Raw genomic sequence first — 20505 nt, 5'->3', positions numbered from 1 at the left:
TCACATATGAAGAGAAAGCAGTTATTTAGCTTTTAATGCCTTCCATAATATAGATCTAGATACATCAGGTGTGTCATTTAACTCCAAATAAATCTTAATCTTATTGGTTAAATAATTCATAAATTCTTCATCTGCCAAAAGCAAAGAGTTTAGTCTGCAGGGTGTAAAGGGGGAATGCTTAATTGGTATTTTAAGTACAAAAGAAGACGGGGCATGATCAGATATAATAATGCTATGATACTGTCGTAATTCGACTTCCTATCAATTAGAAATGATCAGACTGGAGGTTTTGAATATCAGAAAATAGACTTTATTTTCCATAATAAAGCCGAGAAAGAGCAGAGCAGAGAAGACCCCAGAGCATTCTGAAGTCTCTCCTGGACAATTCCTATCTTTGGTTCTCTCTTTCTCTGCTCCTTCTAAAGTCTCTGTGTTTTCAACAATCTTTATACAGGTTATTTTCCACACCCCTAGGTGTCTTGTTTTAACTTTTAACCATTTTAGGATAGTTTTTTTTGGCCCTGTTATTCTTAGCTCCCAGCCTGCTTGCTATGGTCAGTGAGATGTCACAGGTCTATGTCCTGTCAGCAACTGTTTTGAAACCAAAGTTCTCTCTCCATAGATGCAACTTATGCAAAAGGACTAAGTGTTTACATACACTGTCATGATAGCATAATCACTTGATAACATGTTACTCACTATAGCTTCTGACACATATAGCTTCATACAAGTATTTAACATATATAACCAGTGCTTTACATATTCAGTTATTCTACACAGTCATTCTTCAGCATGGCTTTCTCCTAGTGTTGCTCCTGTGCAGGCATACTCATCTTAACACAGTATTTTTAACACATGCTGGCATGTTTGCTGCAAACACTACATACATTTTGAGAAGAGAAAATTAACTGCTTTACACTCAGAAAATACTTCACACTGAGAGAATAGAAATCTTCTTCAATACATACTAGATGAAACCAGGGGAAAGAGACTCTTATCCACTAAAAAAAGTCAATGCGGCTGTACGAGTGATGTATCGGAGAAAAAAAGGAAAATGTTTTGGAGGAAGGGGAATAAATCTCCAGGGATCTAATAGTCCAAATTGATTACAAAGATTCTTGATATTTATAGCTGCTTTGGAAGGCTGTATAATTTAAGAAGAGGATCTATCCAAGAATGTGTCCAAGACGCAGTTGAAATCCCCACCTATAATTAATTCATAACCATCAGCTATTGGAATAGAATTGAACACTTTATTGAAAAAATTGCTATCGTCAAAGTTCAGGGCTTAAATATTAACAAGAATCACTTGCTTGTCTACACTCAAAAAAATGATATGTTGGCGTTAATTAACTTTTTTTTGTCCACTGGTTCCACGTAACCGAGTTAAGTTACCTTTAAGAAAGAATATTAATTTTAGTGAACTTAAGTTAGTTACATAAAGGTAATGTAATGTTGTTTAGTTCAATCAACGTAACATTTATAATTTAGCTTTAATCAATGTAGTTATTTAAGTTCAATTATTCTAAAATTGATATTGTTATGTTTAACCAAATAAAAAAACAGTTTCCGTTTCATTGAGTTTATTCAATAGCATTTTTACAGTTTTACACATTTTCCAGCAATAAAATGATTATCAAAATCCAAATACTGTCTTTATCTGTATCTTCACTTATACAATAAGTTTTACAATAAGTTAAAATATTAATACTATTAAAATAATAGTAATACAAGTATGAAGCAAATTGAAAACAATAAATGATTAACAAAAATATGCTTACAAAAACATCATAAAATACACTTTTTAAAATAATACTTTTCATATATTACAAAAACATCCAAAAATAATATTCTGCCTTCAAATGATTTATCAAAAATATACTTAGAAAAATCAAGTCTTCTTTTGTAAACTATACTGTACCTTCTTTACACTGAAAAAGTAGATAACACTTCAGTTGTTCAAAGAAAGATTAACATTTTAAAGCAAAGTAACACGATCAGCACTACACTATAAATTAGACCAACCATCACAGAACATGCAATAGCTACACACATTCATCTCTCTGACACTTGCATCATTTATGCACATTTGCACCAGACACTTTCTTATAACCACTCCCTATATCTATAAAACAAAACATTGTGCATGAAGTCTGCTTCACACAGGTGTGTGGGCTTGACAAACCACATGTAGAAGCATTCTTAATTCTTAATTTTATTTTTATAATTAGCACATCTTGGATGTATTGCCTCTTCTTGTTGATTTGCTGAATGTGTCCTCAATTGTAAGTCACTTTAGACAAAAGAGTCTGCTAAATGTTAATGTAACTACTGTAGATTCATAAGGTGGTGTTGCACATCAAGGTTTGCGCTTCATCATGCCCAGCATCCTAAAAAAGTCAGGTAAAAAAATAAAACTATTACCAACAGATCAAAGGTGAAAGGAGGAATTGGTTTAAGAGGAAAATACAAAATGTTTAAAAAAATAAAATAAAATAACTTACCATGTACTCCCTCACTTAGGGGCTTTGAGGATGCATTCACACCTTTTTTTCCACTGGTGATGTTCTAAATGACATGAAATGACAATTAGTAATTTACTAAACAATTAGTAGTTAAAATTACTAGTAATTTTTACTGTACATCATTTTAATGTGTGTATAGGCATCTAAAGGCATAGTACCTGGATGATCCACAGTCTCCTCAGCCAGATATGGGACTTTAGAGGTTGAGCTGTAAACCTGTGAGGGAGAAAATAGATGTGAGTGAGCAAAAATGTAAAAAAATAATATATAATAATATAAATAGCAAATTAAAACGTGTTAGATGACCAAACAAATAAGCTTACATTAAATATGTCATCATACTAGATGTCATCCTTTTTAAGTGTCACAAATGCATTTTTGCTGGGTTTTTTTTAAGTTAACAGGCTTGAATAATACAATTAAATAATAAATAACACTGTGCTAACACCACATTTTAATTAATATTAGGTAAGTTATCAAAACTAGCATTCAAACTCGACAAACTGCTTGATACTCATTTAAAATAAAGACCATCAAATCAAATAAAAAATCAAATCACTTTTATTGTCACATTATCAGCAGCACGTGTGCTATGATGAGTGAAAAGCTTAGACTATTCTAACATGACTATTCTTTACTACCAACGTTTGCAACTTTATTTTGGGGGAGTTAATATATACCAAGTATAAAATTTCACAGGAATGCAAAACAATCTATACATTTATCTGTCTATAATGTGGAAAAGACACAGGGAACATGGCAATTTCATAGCAATACTATACACAAACACAACATAGTATTACAAGAGAGTACATTTATGATTAAAATGTTGTCACAGCCTCAGTATAAATACATAAAAAGTAAAAAAAATCTCACCTGTGTGTCCACATTGGGGAAAGCTTTGTGCACGTTCTCAATTTGTACTGTAATCTTCATCTTTTGATTCCCATAATATGGCGCTGAACTGAGAGTGATCGTTGTGGTTTGAATCTTCTTACTTCCTGTGTTGTTTTGAAACTGCGCATGTGCAGATATTACTCCACCTATTGACCAAAATGCAGTACTACAGAAGCAACACAACTCCCTTTCATTCATGTTAATTAAGCGAGCTGTTTAAATGTGAAAACTTACTTTTTCTAATTTTTTCCAACACAACACTTTTATTTTTAATACACAAACATAAGCGAATTGTTTAATTTAAACATAGTTACATTCTTTGGATCAACTAAAGCCATAATTCATTTTTTTGAGTGTAGCAGACAACCTACAACAATCACATAATGACCATGAGGGTCACTGATAGCCTTTTCACTGGTGAAATTAATATTTTTCCTGATGAGAATAGCCGTACCTCTGCCCTTTGCATTGAATTTTGAATGAAATACTTGCCCCCCCAGCTCCGCCTAAGTTTAATTATGTCTGAGTTTAGAATATGAGTCTCTTGCAGAAAAATAATGTCACCTTTTAATTGCCGTAAGTGAGAAAAAAACTTTCCCTCTTTTTAAAACCTTGTTTCTGCCTCTCACGTTCCATGTTATGAAATTAACATCACATTGATTAAACCTAGATATGATACCAAAAAGTAGTTGTAGATAAATGACAAATTACCCAGTTTATGGTGAACAACACAAACATTTTAACTCCTTTCATGATGTGATCAGTGCAAGGTACAAATAAAAGAGAGAAACACCGTGTAACCACACCCCCTCCCCCCACCCATGTCACAACCAGCATTGAACAAAACCTGTCTGCTGGAATACAAACAACCATAACTCACCAGCTTGTGTTTCTGCTCCAATAGGACAATTTTTTTTTACAAATAACAGAAACAAGGGACATTTGAACTTGAACTTATACAGAGTGTGTGACAGAATAAGCCTACATTTAAATTAACTTACAGTTAGTCTTTCCAGCTCTCCATCCTCTGGAACGATTAGGTATATTTAACTCTCCGCTGAGACTGGTTGAGTAAAAATAAATAAATACCCATTTCCTACCACGATGTGCCTCATTTGGTGACGGGGGAAGAATTCCTTTAACAAATCCCATAGCCTGCTGCGGACAGTCAAAGAAATGTCTCGTTGCGTTGTGATTTATTCGTAGCCGTGCAGGGAAGAGCAAGCCAAATTTAATGCCTGCGCCTCTGAGTTGAATCTTGACCGAGTTAAACGGCGCTCTTCGTTTTGCTACCTCAGCGCTGACATCGGGGTAAAAGTGAATGCGTGTTCTTTTGTACAACACATGTCCCTTTTCCCTGGCCAAACGAGGAATTAATTCCCTCGATTGGTAGTGATGCATTCGCACGATGAAGGGCCTGTGGGCTTGATTAGGTTTCGGCGGGGGTGCTAGAGAACGATGGGCTCTATCCACCTCTGGTTTTCTGGTAAAGTTTTGCTCTCCGAAAACCTCGAGTAACATAGTTTCAATAAATGCAGACGGATGTGTCCCCTCGGTGGCTTCAGGAAAGCCAATCACACGGATGTTGTTCCTCCTGGATCTGTTCTCCAAGTGATCAAGTTTGGCCTTCAATTTTTCATTTTTTTTCGACAGCACTGAACACGTAGATTCCATAGCAGTAACACTGCCGTCAACATCGGAAAGTGTTTCTTCCAAATCCTTCAGTTTCTGTTCTTGCTCTAATAGTGATGTTTTTACCGCGGAGATGGATGATTTAAGCTCAGTGAGGATTTCCACTCTGAGCGCGGCTACCTCAGATCTAATACCGCCGAGGAGTTCTCTGCTATCTCCCTGGTCCGACATGGCGCCGTCACCACTCTGCGTGTTGCTCACATCCTCGGTAATATCAGCTGCTTTTTTAGAATTATTTCTCGGCATGTTGTCTACTACGATTTAAGGATCGAAAATGGGATTTTTAAGTCACTTCACTCAATAAGTGCAAATAAGTCATTTAATACTAATAAATGCATGGAGCAGAAAACTTTCCGACCTCTCACGCTGCCACCTTTACTCCTCCTATATATGATTCTCTAATCTTATTTTATAGGTTCAACATTACTGTAAATATTCTTCAGAGACCTCTCAGATTTCATCTTAAATACCTTTTCTAAATCTTCCATCAACACACTCGTGCTCAGAGAATCTGCAGAGATATCTTCAGCTCCAGTGGTTTGTATGTTGTCTTCAGGACACGCCCACAGTCAGGAGAATCTCATGAATATTCATGTCAGTGTCACTCTGTGGAGCCAATAATATTTCAGGATCTACCTGTAGATCACACAGGTGTGTTTTAGTGAAGTGAAAGAGTGAAAGAGCTCAGATTGTGTTCCTGCTGCACAAGAGCGTCTGTACTTCTGCATGTGAGTTTAACACTTCTACATTACGCTGATTTGTGGAGATGATCAAGGGTTTATATGTGTGAGTGTGATTTAAATGTCTGATCCTGAAGATCAAATCCTCAAACACAGATTAAACACTGAGTCAAACACGCTCATTTAAACACTGTGTCTAAAAGCTTTATTTTTAATCCCTTTAAAGTGTTTGTGCTCTTCTATATCAGACTGACTCAATAGTGTCCAATAATTCAGCATTAAATATAACTCTAAACATTCAGAGTCACCAAATCAAAAGTAAAGTTAAAGCAGACCTTCCAGTTGAACAGGAAGAAAAGCTGCTGAAAACAACAAGCTGACGATCCTTAAACAACACTGCATTTAACCCTTTACTGTCAGAGTAACTCATTAACCAAAGAGCCTCTTTAGTAGAGAGACATTTTAATACTCACTAAATCAACAATTGGCTGAACCTGAACTTCTCTTGATAAACTCTATATAACATGCATTTACCTTAAATCAAATGTGAAACAGCTGAGATGTCAGATCAGGGTTAAACCAACTGCATTCATGTTAAGGACTTTATATATATATATATATATATATATATATATATATATATATATATATATATATATATATATATATATATATATATACGTGTGTGTGTGTGTGTGTGTGATTGTTTCCTGAAAGCTCTGCTAATGTCTGCATTGGTGTTCTAGCTGCAGTATGGCAGAGGAGCGAGTAAAGGACTCTCTCTCAGAGAAACACAGGTATTGACTCTGTTTTTACACCATTATTTCAACATGACGACAGACAGATCTTCAGTCAACTGTTAGTTTGTGCTGAATTAAACTGCACAGACTCATATTTGTCTGATAAACTCTTGTAAAGGAGACTGAAGTTTGTCCTGCAGTTTATTCCTCTGGTGTGTTTGTGTGTTCAGTGTGAGATCAGGATCATGTGTGTCCAGCTCTGTGTCTCTGAAGAGTGACTGGTCTAAAGGGAATCCACCACAGTTCAGTGGGGAATCACCATCATCTGCCCAAAGGTATTGTGTGTTTTACATTATTGCTCACACATGGAGTGTTTTGTGTAAAGCATCAATTCAGTAGAGAGAGTCATTCCTGAATAAATCAGTTGTTTAAATTAATCAAATGACTTTGGTGATTCTTTAAGACATTTACAGACACCTGGCGTCTTATTCAGAAGATCTTTCAGTCAATATTAATATCAGATTTCTGTCGATTATTTCATTTGTGGAGCATGAAAGATGTTTTGAAGAAGTTTATAACTAAACTGTTGTGTAAATATATCTAAATAAAGGTGAATCTTTTGAAGGTAAATGTAGCTGTGTTGTTTTGTAGCTAAAAGTGTGTGTAATAATGAACTGTAAATCAAACTTTCAAAGCTACTTTCTAATAATGACTTTGTGGTTGACAGGGCTTTGTAATGACAGAGACAATTGACTGTAATTTCTCAGCTTAATATAACTGAAAACTCAAAAACAAATCTGTCCACTGTCTCATTATGAGCACTACATGTATTATTTTCAGTGTTTGTAAGATATATCTGTATGTGTTTGCCTGTAAATGTGTAATTACAGTAGTTTTATCTGTTAACAGTGTTGAATATGAGTCAGCAGATTCAGGAGACGAGACTCACAGGAGACACAAGAGCTTCACAGACAATCTCCAGTCAATCTTTCAGGTGGGATAAACTCATTAACTATAAACAAATAAAATAAAAATAGTTATTTAAAAATATACTGCTTAATTCAAATGTCGAGCAATTCATTTATTAAGGAATAATTGACTTCAGTTCATTGAATTCTTATAAAATAATGCACGACTGTGATACTCGTGGAGTCTCCGTTACACCTCTGTGTGTATTATTTTCTAATAAATGAACAGATTAGTCAATTATTCTGCATATCCCACCAAGTCATTTTGGTTTAATAGATGTACAAATGATTATGGCTTGACTAAAGGCTGAGCTTGTGCTTTTGGTGAAAATCTAACAGTAGTCCAAATCTAGACTAGTCATCAATACAAAGATTAGACAGACTTCACACGTGTAGTCATTCTGTAGCTGTGAAATAATGAAAATCATTCAGCATTCATAAATGTGCTCAATGCCTGTCTGAATCTACTCCATCTGAAAACAACTGCACACCCTATAAAGCACAGTCCTGTAGTATAATGTTGAATAATGTATTTGCAATTGTTCAGTTGTTTGTGCATGAACAGCTGTATGCCATGGAGTGTTTTGGTTAAATGTTGTTCTTCTCTTTTCTTCACTCATAGAATCTTGAGAGTAAAATGATCAGATTTCTGAAGAATCAACTGGAGAAATTTAAGAAAATCTTACAAGAAGAAAACAGACAAGAGTTTGTAAAGGAGTTTAATGAGAACAGAAGCATTATGACAGAAGCAGCTCTTGATCTCACACTCTTCTTCCTGAGAGAGATAAAGCAAGATCAAGCTGCTGATACTCTCCAGGGTAAGAGACTCATGACCATCTGTCAAACTGACACTTACTAATATAGCTGGAAAAGTCAAGACTAAATCTTTCTGCTTCTTTGCTCCTGTGTTTAGATGAGCTGCTCTACATTAATCAGCTTAAATGTAGCCTGAAGAAGAAATATCAACGTGTGTTTGAAGGAATTGCTCAGCAAGGAGACTCCACACTTCTGAATAACATCTACACAGATCTCTATATCACTCAGGGTGCGAGTGAACAGGTCAACACTGAACATGAGATCAGACAGATTGAAGCTGCTTCCAGACGTCATCAGTCACTAGAGATACAGGTTGAATGCAAACATTTGTTTGAAGCAGCTGAACAAGATGAGCGGATCAGAACTGTCCTGACAAAAGGAGTTGCTGGCATCGGGAAATCAGTCTCTGTGCAAAAGTTTGTTCTGGATTGGGCTGAAGGGAAAGAAAATCAAGACATCAGCTTCATATTTCCTCTTCCATTCAGAGAGATGAACTTAAAGGAGAAAGAAAGACAAAGTTTAAAAGACCTCATAACTCAGTTTTTCCCTGAGACTAAAGGACTGAACCTTACAAGAAGCACACGATTCAAAGTCCTGTTCATCCTTGATGGATTGGATGAATGTCGTCTTCCTCTGAACTTTGCTGGTAATGAGACGTGTCATGATGTATCTTCAGCAGTCTCTCTGGATGTTCTCCTGACGAACCTCATCAAGGGAAATCTGCTTCCTTCTGCTCTCATCTGGATCACCAGCAGACCAGCAGCTGCCAGTAAGATTCCTGCTGACTGTATCGACCGGCTGACAGAGATACGAGGATTCAATGATGCCCAAAAGGAGGAGTACTTCAGAAAGAGACTCACAGATCAGAATCAGGCCAGAGAAATCATTGATCACATTAAACAGTCAAAGAGTCTCTTTATTATGTGCCACATCCCAGTCTTCTGCTGGATTTCAGCCACTGTTCTCCAGAACATACTGAAACTGAAACACAGGGCTCATGCTGAAACACTGCAGGAATCTTCCAAGACTCTGACACAGATGTACACACACTTTCTCCGCTTTCAGATCCAGCAGAGCAGAAAAAAGTATGATGGAGAAAACACAGCAGATGTCTCCTGGGATCCAAAGCTCATCCTTTCACTGGGGAAACTGGCCTTCCAGCAGCTGGAAAGAAACAATGTGATCTTCTATGAGAGCGATCTGAAAGACTGTGGCATTGACGTCTATAAGGCATCGGTGTACTCAGGCATGTGTACCCAGATCTTTAAGGAGGAGACGGGAATCATTCTTGGTACCATGTACTGCTTTCTTCACTTGAGCATTCAGGAGTTCATTGCAGCCCTTTATCAACATCTGATTCTAGACAGAGACAAGAAGCATGGATTGTTTTTACAGATAGGCAAAAATAAAGGCGTGACCGATTTCCTGAAGACAGCAGTAGACAAGGCTCTGGAAAGTGAGAATGGACATCTGGACCTTTACCTTCGCTTCCTTCTCGGTCTGTCACTCCAGTCCAATCGACAACTCTTACGAGGCCTGTTGACACAGCAGGATGACAGAGACCAGAGCAAAAAAAAAATAATTGCCTACATCAAGCAGAAACTTAAAGGGAATTTGTCTCCAGAGAGATCCATCAATCTGTTCTACTGTCTGAATGAACTGAACGACCAAACTCTGCTGAAAGAGATTCAGTCTCACCTCAGTAGTGGACGTCTGTCATCTGCTCGCCTTTCACCTGCCCAGTGGTCTGCTCTGGTCTTTGTGTTGTTGACCTCAGAGGAGGAGCTGGAAGAGTTTGAGCTTCACAAATTCCAGAGATCAGACGAGTGTCTCATCAGACTTTCAGCAGTCATCAAAACCTCTAAAAGAGCCTTGTAAGTCCTTATTTCTTTCGTCTAAGAAATAGACATTAGCTGATATTAAATAATACAATACATCATTTTAATGAACATACACGATATTGATATTGACGGCACTTTAAAATACTGTGAATAATTGATTATTATTTAATATTTCATTTCATTAATTACTCATTAAAAGTCAAAAATATGCTCAAGGAACACTCCTGATGGAGATAGATCTGGGAAGTGGCAGGGCTCTATATATATATATATATATATATATATATATATATATATATATATATATATGAGAGTATATACATGTGTGTGTGTGTGTATATATGACAGCGCTCTATATAAACATATAAACAAAAGTCCATAGATGGGAGGGGGCCGTGAAGACTCCTGCGGAAACAGCCAAGGGTGGCGAGGGATGACGATGGGGCTTGGATGCAATTGCAATTAACTACTTGACTGGTGGAGAAACAAAGTCTAGAAGTAAGGAAAAAGAGCAGGGAATGTGGCTGGGTCATGCCCTCTCCCTTGAGTAGATGTGGGTTGATGGCTGGCGAGAGTCATCTGGGCTTCTTTGAGGTGCCTTTGGCTAAGACGTATGTATGTTTTGAAGGCATCGGATGACCATCTTCCCAGAGTCTGGATTTGTTGTTGTAAAAGCCCTTTGTGTTTATGTGTTTTATTAAGGCTGAAAAACAGCATTGATACGTTTAGGGCCGTATCTGAGTCCACTAGGTACTTTCAGAGGTGTATCCAGCTCTGTGAGCTCATAAACTGACTGAGCCGAGCCCAGTTTGATGAACTTTTTCTTAGTGTCGGCTGGAAGATTTCCCCCAGGACTCCCAACATGAGGAGTAGGTCACAATCACGCCCCCACAAGAGGAAGCTTCTGATTGGTTAACCCTCTGGGGTCTAAGGGGGTTTTGGGGCTCTGCAGAAGTTTGGACATGCACTGACATTTGTGTTGTTTTCAGTATCTTAAAAACATATAAATGGATAAAGTGTGATAACACTGTAAACAGCACAAGTTAGGCTACAATAATACCTAAGCGGCATGTTTGTATGTGTTTGTGTTTTTGAGAAAGAAACATTTATGCGTGGTTAGTGAAAAACTAAAATTTTGAAGTCTCTGAAACAAGGCCATGAAACACACAGAGAACATTTGTGCACAAGACTTTTGAGAACTGGATCTTGTAGTCTAGTGTTTTTGCTTCAAAATGATGTGAGAATCATCTTGTTCACTTCCTCACAGAAAACAATATAATGAATTAAAATTTCTAAGTCACATTTTAAGTGAAATTGGTTTATGCGAGAAGGCGTGAACTATCATTACTATGCAGTGAGTCACACCTGAGAAGACAAAGACCTGCATAATGAGCTGCATAATGATCCATCAGACAGGTATATGACTAGGAGGGAAGAGTTTCAAGAAGGAATCAGAGAAAAGTTTATATACTTTTTGTTTGCATGTTTATTTAAAATATATTAATCACACAAAATAACTGGAGATACACTTGTGAGAGTCAGTACACTGAATAAAACTCTGCAAACTTTTAAACTTACATATAGCAAATCTACTGATTTATTTATTTATTTATTTATTTTGTAAATGAAGAGTTTAGTTGCAAAAGGAGATATTTCCATTTTAAGAAATGTTGGTTATTTGACATTATTATTTACGACATCAACAGTCAAGTTCATTCACAATTTTATACATTAAACTATTAAGCTCAGTGAAGTCCAGGAACACAATATTCTTCAAACCCAGGATATTTTTTATTTAACTTTATGTCTTTAAATAGTTTATAAATAAGTCATAAATCATGCCAAAATGCAACATATTATCTCAACATTGTCAAACATCTTAAATTGGTTAAAAAAACAATACATCATTAATATATGGAATAGGATATACAAAGATTGATTAATAATAATACGATTCTGAGTTAGTTTTGGTATTCTGATATTAGAGCAATGTTATTTTAAAGAATGATGATTAATCCATATGCGATAATGAAATCTTTTTTCAGCAGCTTTTGGCGCAAGTGATCATCCTCTCACTCGGTATTCACAGTAATTATTTAAAGAATAAACTTACAAAGGACACTTAGAAATGTAGTCTTGCAGACAGGTATCCTATGATGAGGAGGGGCGCAGGAAAAAGGCAGTATTTCACTGTAACCCCTGGCCTTCTTCTTGACATTAGCGGAGACTCACAGACGCAGGATTATTTGAACCTGGTCCGCTTTTGTATCGTTTTTATAAATTTTTGTGAAGTTGAAGGCGACATCTTCCTCTAACAGTTTGTTGTCATGACACAGACCATCATTACTCGCATTACTGAGCAAACTCGGAGCACATCTTGTCTACTTTAGCTCTCTTTGCCACTGGTCCTTTAATTCTGTTGTTTTCACATCTGGAAATGTACATATGAAGCGCGTTACTGAGAGGTGGGACCACGCTGCTGTAATGAGGTGATATAGGAGAATCCGTACAGTCCTTACTTTTACACGGATTACATAAAAAGAGATCATTTGTTTTCAACTTGAATTGGTTAATGCAAAAGTAGACATTAAGCTTTATATAGATATCAGAAATCATCATCTTTGTTGACTATTTGCCGAGTTTCCTTTCATTTTAGTGACGTGTTTTTCTGATCACAGTCTGCACGCATATTCAGACACTTGTAATAACAATGCCTCGTGGGCATGGTTGCATTAAAACTAATGAGATCAGACTGAGAATATAGACATAGCGTTGAATTCATACTGATTACTTAATCAAGCAATATAAAGTATTGCTGACTTTGTTTTCAACATGCATAGCTGCGTTTAAAAGTAGACACTTTAAGCTTTCTAGAAATACATTTCTCATTTGTGTTCGTTTTGTATTCGTGGAGTTTCAGCGCATTTTACTGATGCATTTCTAAAAGCAGTTCACTGAGAGAGAAAAGACAGAATGCCTACTCTGTTGTTTTCCTTATTTTGCAAAAGCACACACGGTTGTTGTTGTTGTGAGCAAAAAGTAGACACATAACAGATTCAATTTATGTATTGATCTCATTTGTACGATCAAAACTGAAAGTTTAATTTAAGTTCATTTCAGCAGTTTGACGCCACCACACGTCAAAACGCGTATACGCAGTCTTCGACCCCAGAGGGTTTATGCGGCGCGAATGTCCGCTGAAGTTCAGACTTTCAAACTCAAGCAATGGGTGCCATTCACGCCACGCCATTCGCGTGTATCGCGCCGCAGGATGTCTATTCATACATTTTCACTGACTTAACATGTCACGAGCACAATCAGCCAATCAAAACGCAGCTTAGGTCTGCGGTACATTGAGTTTATTGACTGGTTTCATTCTGTTCAGATAGAAAGAAAGGTCACATGCTTTGCTTTCCGCCTTATGCCAGTTAGTTTTGTGTGCGTCAATGATGAGAAACCACACACACACACTCCCATGTAAAAGACGGTACCTATTCAAGTGTGATGGACATTAAAGAACTTTAAATGGGGTTCAAGTCTCCGTGTCCTTACCGGCACTCCATGGCGACGATTTTGTCTGAAACGGGTACAACTGTCGACTATACAGACATCTTTATGATTCATCCATGCGTGATCATAGGGAGAACCAGATGACCAATAATTCTTGGCTAGAAGTTGCAACAGCAGTAGGAGAGGAGGAAAGGTTTGGAAAAACCTGAGGGATAAGTTTGTTCAAACACCAACAGCAAAAAAGGCCATGGCAAAAGTGGAGTCCCTTGTGGTTTTAATATTACAGAAAATGTTTTTCCACCAGTCATTGGTTTTACACTGATGCATATATTACAATTTTGAATTTAAAACAATTTACAAGTTAAAAATGTAAATAGAATGCCCTTGTGTCAATGATCTGTTTGCTCAATAAAGAAAGACAGAGTTTCTTCATCCTGCAAAGTTGGATCAGCTATGATGGGGTGGAATGTGGGATTGAAATGTTGATGTTAGTTCACAACATCTCAAAAGCCAAAAAGGCTAGTGTGGGTATGGCATCAAGGGTGTGGGCTGTACAGGTATGAGTGGAAATATGTGTTTGCAAAGAGTGTGAAAGCATTAGGAATGGATGTAGAGTGTGATGGGTTGAATGAGGGCAGTTTCTGGAGTCGGCAATCATAACCTCTAAAATGAGAAAACAAGAGAGAATCAGAAATTAAATCTTTACAACATGGTGCATGTACAGCAGACATAATTAATCATTTTAGCTGATATTCATGCGAGGTGTCTTCATAAGTGCATGGTCAACTGTGAATGGAAGTGCCTTTGTTAATGCATGTTACAATAGCTTTGATGTCAGGATGTGCAAGGGTTGTAGAAGTGGGCATTCGTCTCCCTGCAGGGTGGCAGATGGATGGAGAGCTGAGGATATGAGGTGTGTCTTGGCCAGTGGTCCTGGAACAGGGTTTCCACGGGGTCTTAAAGTCCTTAAGTCTAAAATTTAAAAATTAATATTTAAGGAGTTTAAAGTCTTAAATCTTATTTTTCTGATGTCCATGTAGCGCTACATCTAATGCTCATTTAAATTCCTTCTTGTTGTTGTTGCTAGGCTTTCGGGGTGTTGTAGTTCTTTATTTCACTAATCCAATTGTAATTAGCGGTATTGCAACTACAAATGAGGTCAACTTGCAATAGCCAATCAGCTTTCTGTTATTGACTCAGTCCGCGTGGCAAATGTGACATCATCGCTGTTTTTGCGGAGGTTCAATGTGAGGGCCCGCGTCATGATTTCAGCTGGCGGCGTATGGCAATATCTCACTGTCGTAAGAGCAGTTTTAAAAGTCGGGAACTCATTCATGTATTAAGAGAGGATGAATCTCTTTGCTCACGCGCCGGTTTCCTTTGTTTGTGGACAAAACTGCTCGCGAGCTCTCAAAACACGGCTGCTCACGTGCGAATGATCTGCTCTCGCTCTGTCGGATAATGCGGAATCTCAATTTTTGTGTCTTGTGTTTCCTCCTCCTTTCGTGCTTTTGCTCTCCAGAGATGCTTCAGCATACTGTAGTATTAATAGTAGAATAGTGAACTGATATAATGAAATACAGTGTAGTTTTACTACAGTAAAGTGTGGTGAATTGTAGTATAATATACCCTATATTGTTAAAAAACTGGGTAATTTGTTTATATTACACTTGTTGTGTTACCATAGCAACTATAGTATTGCCACAATAGATCAATTGAAGTACTTTACTGTACTTTACAAAACACTGTACAGCAGACACTAGTTCACTTTGCTTTATTTGCCATGATGAAATAGGATAGATTGTGAAATTTATTTGAAGAGTGAATAGTGCATTAGGCTATAATACCTTATCAAGTTTTTTCCCTTTCTATCACATTTACTTTTCTGGTTGCATTAGTTATATTTAAACGTTTATTTTATTTGGTCAGTATGGTGCACCTTTTGGATGTTTAATAAATGTTTTTAAAATTAAACTATTGTCTGAGTTTTTAAGTGTTAGAAACTGAAAATATTTCTTCATATTACACACAGCTAAAAAAGTTACGGTTTATTAGATTAAAAATGTAATATGTAAGACTATTTTAGTATTTTGGTTGTTGGTAATAAATAGTGGACTAATATAAATCATATCGAAAAGCTCGAAAAGAAGCAGGAACAGTGTACTGAGAGCGCGCAAGATAATTTGTCCTGAGCAGTGCATATTTAAGATGGAGAAAATTTAAGCTTTTCTTGCTCAGTTTTGTCCACAAACAGAGAAAATCGGTGCACGAGCAAAGAGATTCGCTCGCTCCTATTACATGAATGCGCTCTTGAATTGTAATACTGCGCTCACTACTGCGCTCACTACATTTGTCAGTGAAATAACGCCATAGCGGAGCTAATGAAATTTTTTAAGACTCAGATGATCAATTGTGCCGCTTTTGAGTTGAGTTGGATATAAAACAGTTTGAAGAGATTTTGTCTGAAACAGGTACGTCTGTGCTGACATCTTTATGATCTGTCCATGTGTGATCATAGGGAGAACCAGATGACCAACAATTCTTAGCTTGAAGTTGCAAAAGCAGTGGGAAAGGAGAAACGTTTTTGTAAAAGTTTGGAAAAACCTTAAAGATAAGTTTGTTAAAACAAACAAATAAAGAGGCCCCCAAAACATGTTCAATGATATTAATGATTCTCTTTTTATTCATCTGATTTTACGGTCTCTTTCTTTAGACCGCCCCCTGTCATTTAAATAAATATCTCAATGGCGTATGCCTCAAGTATAAAAGCCTGATTTTGCATTTTCTCTCGTGTGTTACATGAGAGCTTCAATGCTTGAGGTGTTGAATGTTTTTCACTAGCTGGGTAAAACTCTTTTCATTAGTTCAATGGCTATCAGATCAGATGTGGCAGAGTTTTATTATTATTTATTGTTATTATTATTATTTATAAATTTTAAATATGTCAACTGCCAACATCATTGAAAAACCATGTAACCACTTAGTAGGAACTGTGTGAATGTAATGTTTATCATGGACTTTTACTGCATCTATGATAAGTAACATCACGTTTGGAATCTGAACATGATTGAAAAATCTCAGTCATATCTAACCTGATTCATTCACAAAGTCTTTGCCCTCAGTCCATTCATGAAACTGTCTAGAGAGAAGGCTGGACCAACTCAAGTTTGTAAAGCTCATTGGCTGGTGACACTTCTCCTTTCAGCTATTGGCTCCTTGGAGTATCAGTCAGAGTGCAAAAAGTCGGCGGCCATTTTGTTGACCAAAATCGCTAGTGTTTATGCCTGAAGGACTGGCTCCACACGCTCCAGCAGCTTGTTTGGATGATAACATTGCGCCCTTCCATGGTTGTTTATCAACGAATGGATATGTTGTGGACTAATGTTTGTGGATTAGATTGCCTGGTCATTGCAATCGAACTACTTCAGCTGTCAGAATGTTATGGATCTGTGGACAGGCGGGAGGCTGAGAGGTGAGTTCTCTGTTGAAATCATTCTATTCACGCTGGTCTCGTCTTTCGAAACCTTTATAAAAAGTTTAGTCTTTGTTGGAGTGTAGTTATCTAGCGAGGCTTCCCTTTAAAGCATGTACGTTATCAAAAGTGGACCGCTAGGAGAGCAGTGAGAGTTCGGCTTCATTACAATGGCTTGGATTGCTGGAGTCTTGAGTTTTGTTGGAGTTGTGGATTGCATTGTGTGGGGCAGTTGGAGCAGAAGATGGAAGAGCTGTTGTGCCGGCGGGAATTCAGGCTTGATTGCTGGCGAGGCAGCGGCTGAGGTTTTGGGGAGAGCGGGGTTCTGGCTGAAGTTGCTGTTGTTTTTTTTTTTTTCCATGTCAAATGTAAATGATGCTGAAGCGTAGGTTAAATGCTGGAGCATTTGTAGAGGAAAGCATTCTTCCAAAATGAAGATAGAGCAGTAGGGAGAAAACGATCCATTTATAGTAAACTAGAATCACTCTGATTGGAATATTACTGATTACAGATGAGCAGCCAGCAGTGCTCAATCACATCACGTGCTCCTCTCGAAATTAGAAATAACCGCTGCTTTTCTGCTGTTATTAACCCTTTTGCTGGTGGGTTTAAAATATTCTGGATCCAGGAGTCAGTTTTTTGAGGTGACCATTATTTTAGAACATTCACTCTTAATGTTTCCATGACGAAGCATCATCAGCAGTTTATTCATCAGTTACTCTCTAAATACATGCAAGTGAGTGTCTGATGAACTTAAAGTAGATTCAACTTTATAGTTACTTTCACCATGTGTACCTGATATGAATTAAACACATCAGCAATTTATATTTGAATGGATTGTTGGACTTCAAAAAGACTTTCTTGTGTTTCACAAGCTCTAAATGTTTTGTTTTACTAGTGCTTGTTTGTATTTTCATGTAAATGTTTATCTAAAACATAAAATAAGCATTAGGCAGTTAAAACGCAGCATAATTGTGATGATATGACGCGTCTTTCTCTGGCTCAGCACCAGCCAACACACCTGCTGTTGAACTCCCTTCTTCCTCATCTCTGTCTATGAGCGCTGAACTCTGTATCAGTGAGTGAGAGAGACCGTGTTCACTCCGCTCTGCACTGACTTAAGGGTTTTTTTTTTAATGCGCAAATGTTTCCGTGTCGTGCGACACAACAAATCAATCATAAAATCTGTTGGCAACTCTTTGAGTAATTGATTTTTATCGATTTAATCAATTCACTTTTGCAGCTCTAATACAAATATCTGACATTTCTCGGAACAGGATCCAGCCAGATCCTGCTCAAATTAAGCTCTGATTTATATACATTTATATATTTATAATGTCCCGCTGGGCAGCAACTTACACAACTTTTTTTGAAGTGTTGTGAATGAAGCACACTGGGACGAATGTCCTCATGTCCCCAATAGCAAGGACGCAGCCAGCAATCACAGAGGGAAACACTCCATGGCAACTCTGCTGTAACTTTCACTCATTGGAAAATGTTTCTCTGCCTGCGTTATGTTCAGCTGATGTCCCGCCCCCTAGAGCCATATACCCCACCGTGATTGGTGGGCTCGTTCAGCTCCACACACAACACTGTAAAGTGCCGAACATATCAAACTCAACATCAATATTGTGTTTGTCCTCTACACAGACTACAGAGCTGTAATCTCACTGTTCAGTGCTGTGAGAGTTTGTCTTCAGCTCTACAATCCTCAAACTGTGTGCTGAGAGAGCTGGACCTGAGTAACAATGACCTGCAGGATTCAGGAGTGAAGCTTCTCTCTGATGGACTGAAGAGTCAACACTGTAAACTGGAGATACTGAGGTAAATACTCTTCCACTCAACAGCAACTACAAAAAGAGAGTTACATAGTGGTTAAACAAATATAGAAGCTCCTTTCCCCACTCAGTGTGTTGGCAGATGGGCAATTTTTTATAGGTGTGATTTTATTCATATCTATACAAGTCTCTGTGTGTGTAGACAAATGCAGTCAAAAGCATTACTGAGTAAAATACAAAAAATGTGTAAAATACTTCTAATATACAGAACTGTATGACTGTATTTAAAGAGTATTTAGATGACATATTTTATATGTTCATATTATTTTGTTGTTTATATCTGCATTTGTTTATTTTAAAGGTTTATTTAAGAATTTGTCAGATGTTCTGGCAATCCTGTCTAAATAAATAAATAACAGTGATGAAGACAAAGTGAACCCTGTGAAGTCTGTAGGGTTTTGGGTCCTGGTGAGGTTTTGACCTGCTCTGATGTTTGTACAGTTTACAGTTTTCCTGAAAACATTTAAAAGTCTCATCACAGTCTTATTATCTAAACTGAAGAAGTGTCTTGGCCTTGTTAACATTTGGACTCAAAGGTGGATTGACTACAGCTCTAGTGACTGTCAGACAGGAGACAAAGACACCAAGAGATTGAGTTTGTGTGTGTTTAGTTTATTTACATTATTGTCCACAATATAATCTAAATATGATCTAAAGATAAATAATGGAAATCAGCTCATTTTCAATTACACTTTATACTTCAAGATTTCCTTCTGAGCTCAAATGTGTCTTATTCCTCACAGCAGACTTTACAGCTTGATGTGATGTCTTATGAACTATTGCTCTGTACACTTCTACAGATGATGTCGAGTCCTTATCAGCAAACACACTCAACATGCTCTATATCAGAGCTCGATCAATAAGGAGAGCTGATCAGGATGTGTGTGTTCATCACTGCTGTTGACATGAGCAGAAACAGCAGTCAGCATCTTCACAACACAAAGAGATGTGTGATTGTCCAACTGTGTGATGTGGACTATTGCTGTGTTTGTAGATTGTCTGGCTGTATGGTGACAGAGGAAGGCTGTGGTTTTCTGTCTTCAGCTCTGACTTCAAACCCCTCACACCTGAGAGAGCTGGATCTGAGCTACAATCATCCAGGAGATTCAGGAGTCAAGCTGCTCTCTGAACAACTGGAGGATCCAAACTACACACTGGACAAACTCAAGTATGTGGAGCATCACTGCCTTTTTTATTGTGAATACAGATACTTTGATATTTCACTCTTCTTCTAGTGACCAGATATTAATCAAAGCTGTTAAATATGTCAGTGCACTTGGGCAGTTCTCACATTAAGCGTGATATTATATCTCATATTAACACTGTACAGTTTCAGCATTGTAGTTGAGCAGTGAAACTTGTTCTCTACATTTCTGCTGAAGAACTGTACAGTATCAGCTCAGAGATGTGTGTGTACTGTTCTCCAAATACGTCCTGTGTATACTTTAACAGCAAGTTAAACTCTCCCTCATTAACTTCACAGACACAGAATGTCCTTTATCACACTTTAATAAGGGCGGAGTAAA

The 20505-nt window shown here is 37.3% G+C and overlaps 1 protein-coding gene and 2 long non-coding RNA genes across 4 annotated transcripts in view; 2 read left to right on the top strand and 1 right to left on the bottom strand.

Annotated features, from left to right (window-relative positions):
• LOC148682295 (uncharacterized) overlaps positions 1-20505 on the top strand; it is a 560329-nt gene that overhangs the window by 468905 nt on the left and 70919 nt on the right. The gene's annotated exons all lie outside the window — the stretch shown is intronic.
• The window catches only part of si:ch211-203c5.3, a 31001-nt gene that overhangs the window by 7045 nt on the left and 3451 nt on the right, over positions 1-20505 (top strand). Inside the window, exons 1-8 of one of the 2 annotated variants that reach the window (NM_001445236.1) lie at positions 5762-5842; positions 6541-6591; positions 6765-6869; positions 7444-7528; positions 8125-8320; positions 8416-10192; positions 18792-18965; positions 19974-20147. In NM_001445236.1, coding sequence (NP_001432165.1) covers positions 6548-6591; positions 6765-6869; positions 7444-7528; positions 8125-8320; positions 8416-10192; positions 18792-18965; positions 19974-20147 — 2555 coding nt within the window. In that variant the 5' untranslated portion in view covers positions 5762-5842; positions 6541-6547. Of the gene's footprint in view, positions 1-5761; positions 5843-6540; positions 6592-6764; positions 6870-7443; positions 7529-8124; positions 8321-8415; positions 10193-18791; positions 18966-19973; positions 20148-20505 lie in introns of those variants that run through there. The other variant, XM_087245882.1, reaches the window with a different exon arrangement.
• On the bottom strand, positions 1567-3483 carry LOC148682296 (uncharacterized). The gene is made up of 4 exons (XR_015942808.1): positions 3402-3483; positions 2684-2741; positions 2505-2568; positions 1567-2390 (listed from the first exon to the last, which is right to left on the bottom strand). It is a non-coding gene; the product is annotated as an uncharacterized LOC148682296 (long non-coding RNA).

The sequence above is a fragment of the Danio rerio genome, chromosome 4, assembly GCF_052040795.2.
Source record: "Danio rerio strain M-AB ecotype USA chromosome 4, GRCz13ab, whole genome shotgun sequence".
Lineage (NCBI taxonomy): Eukaryota > Metazoa > Chordata > Actinopteri > Cypriniformes > Danionidae > Danio > Danio rerio.
This window is presented reverse-complemented; position numbering and strand designations above follow the sequence as displayed.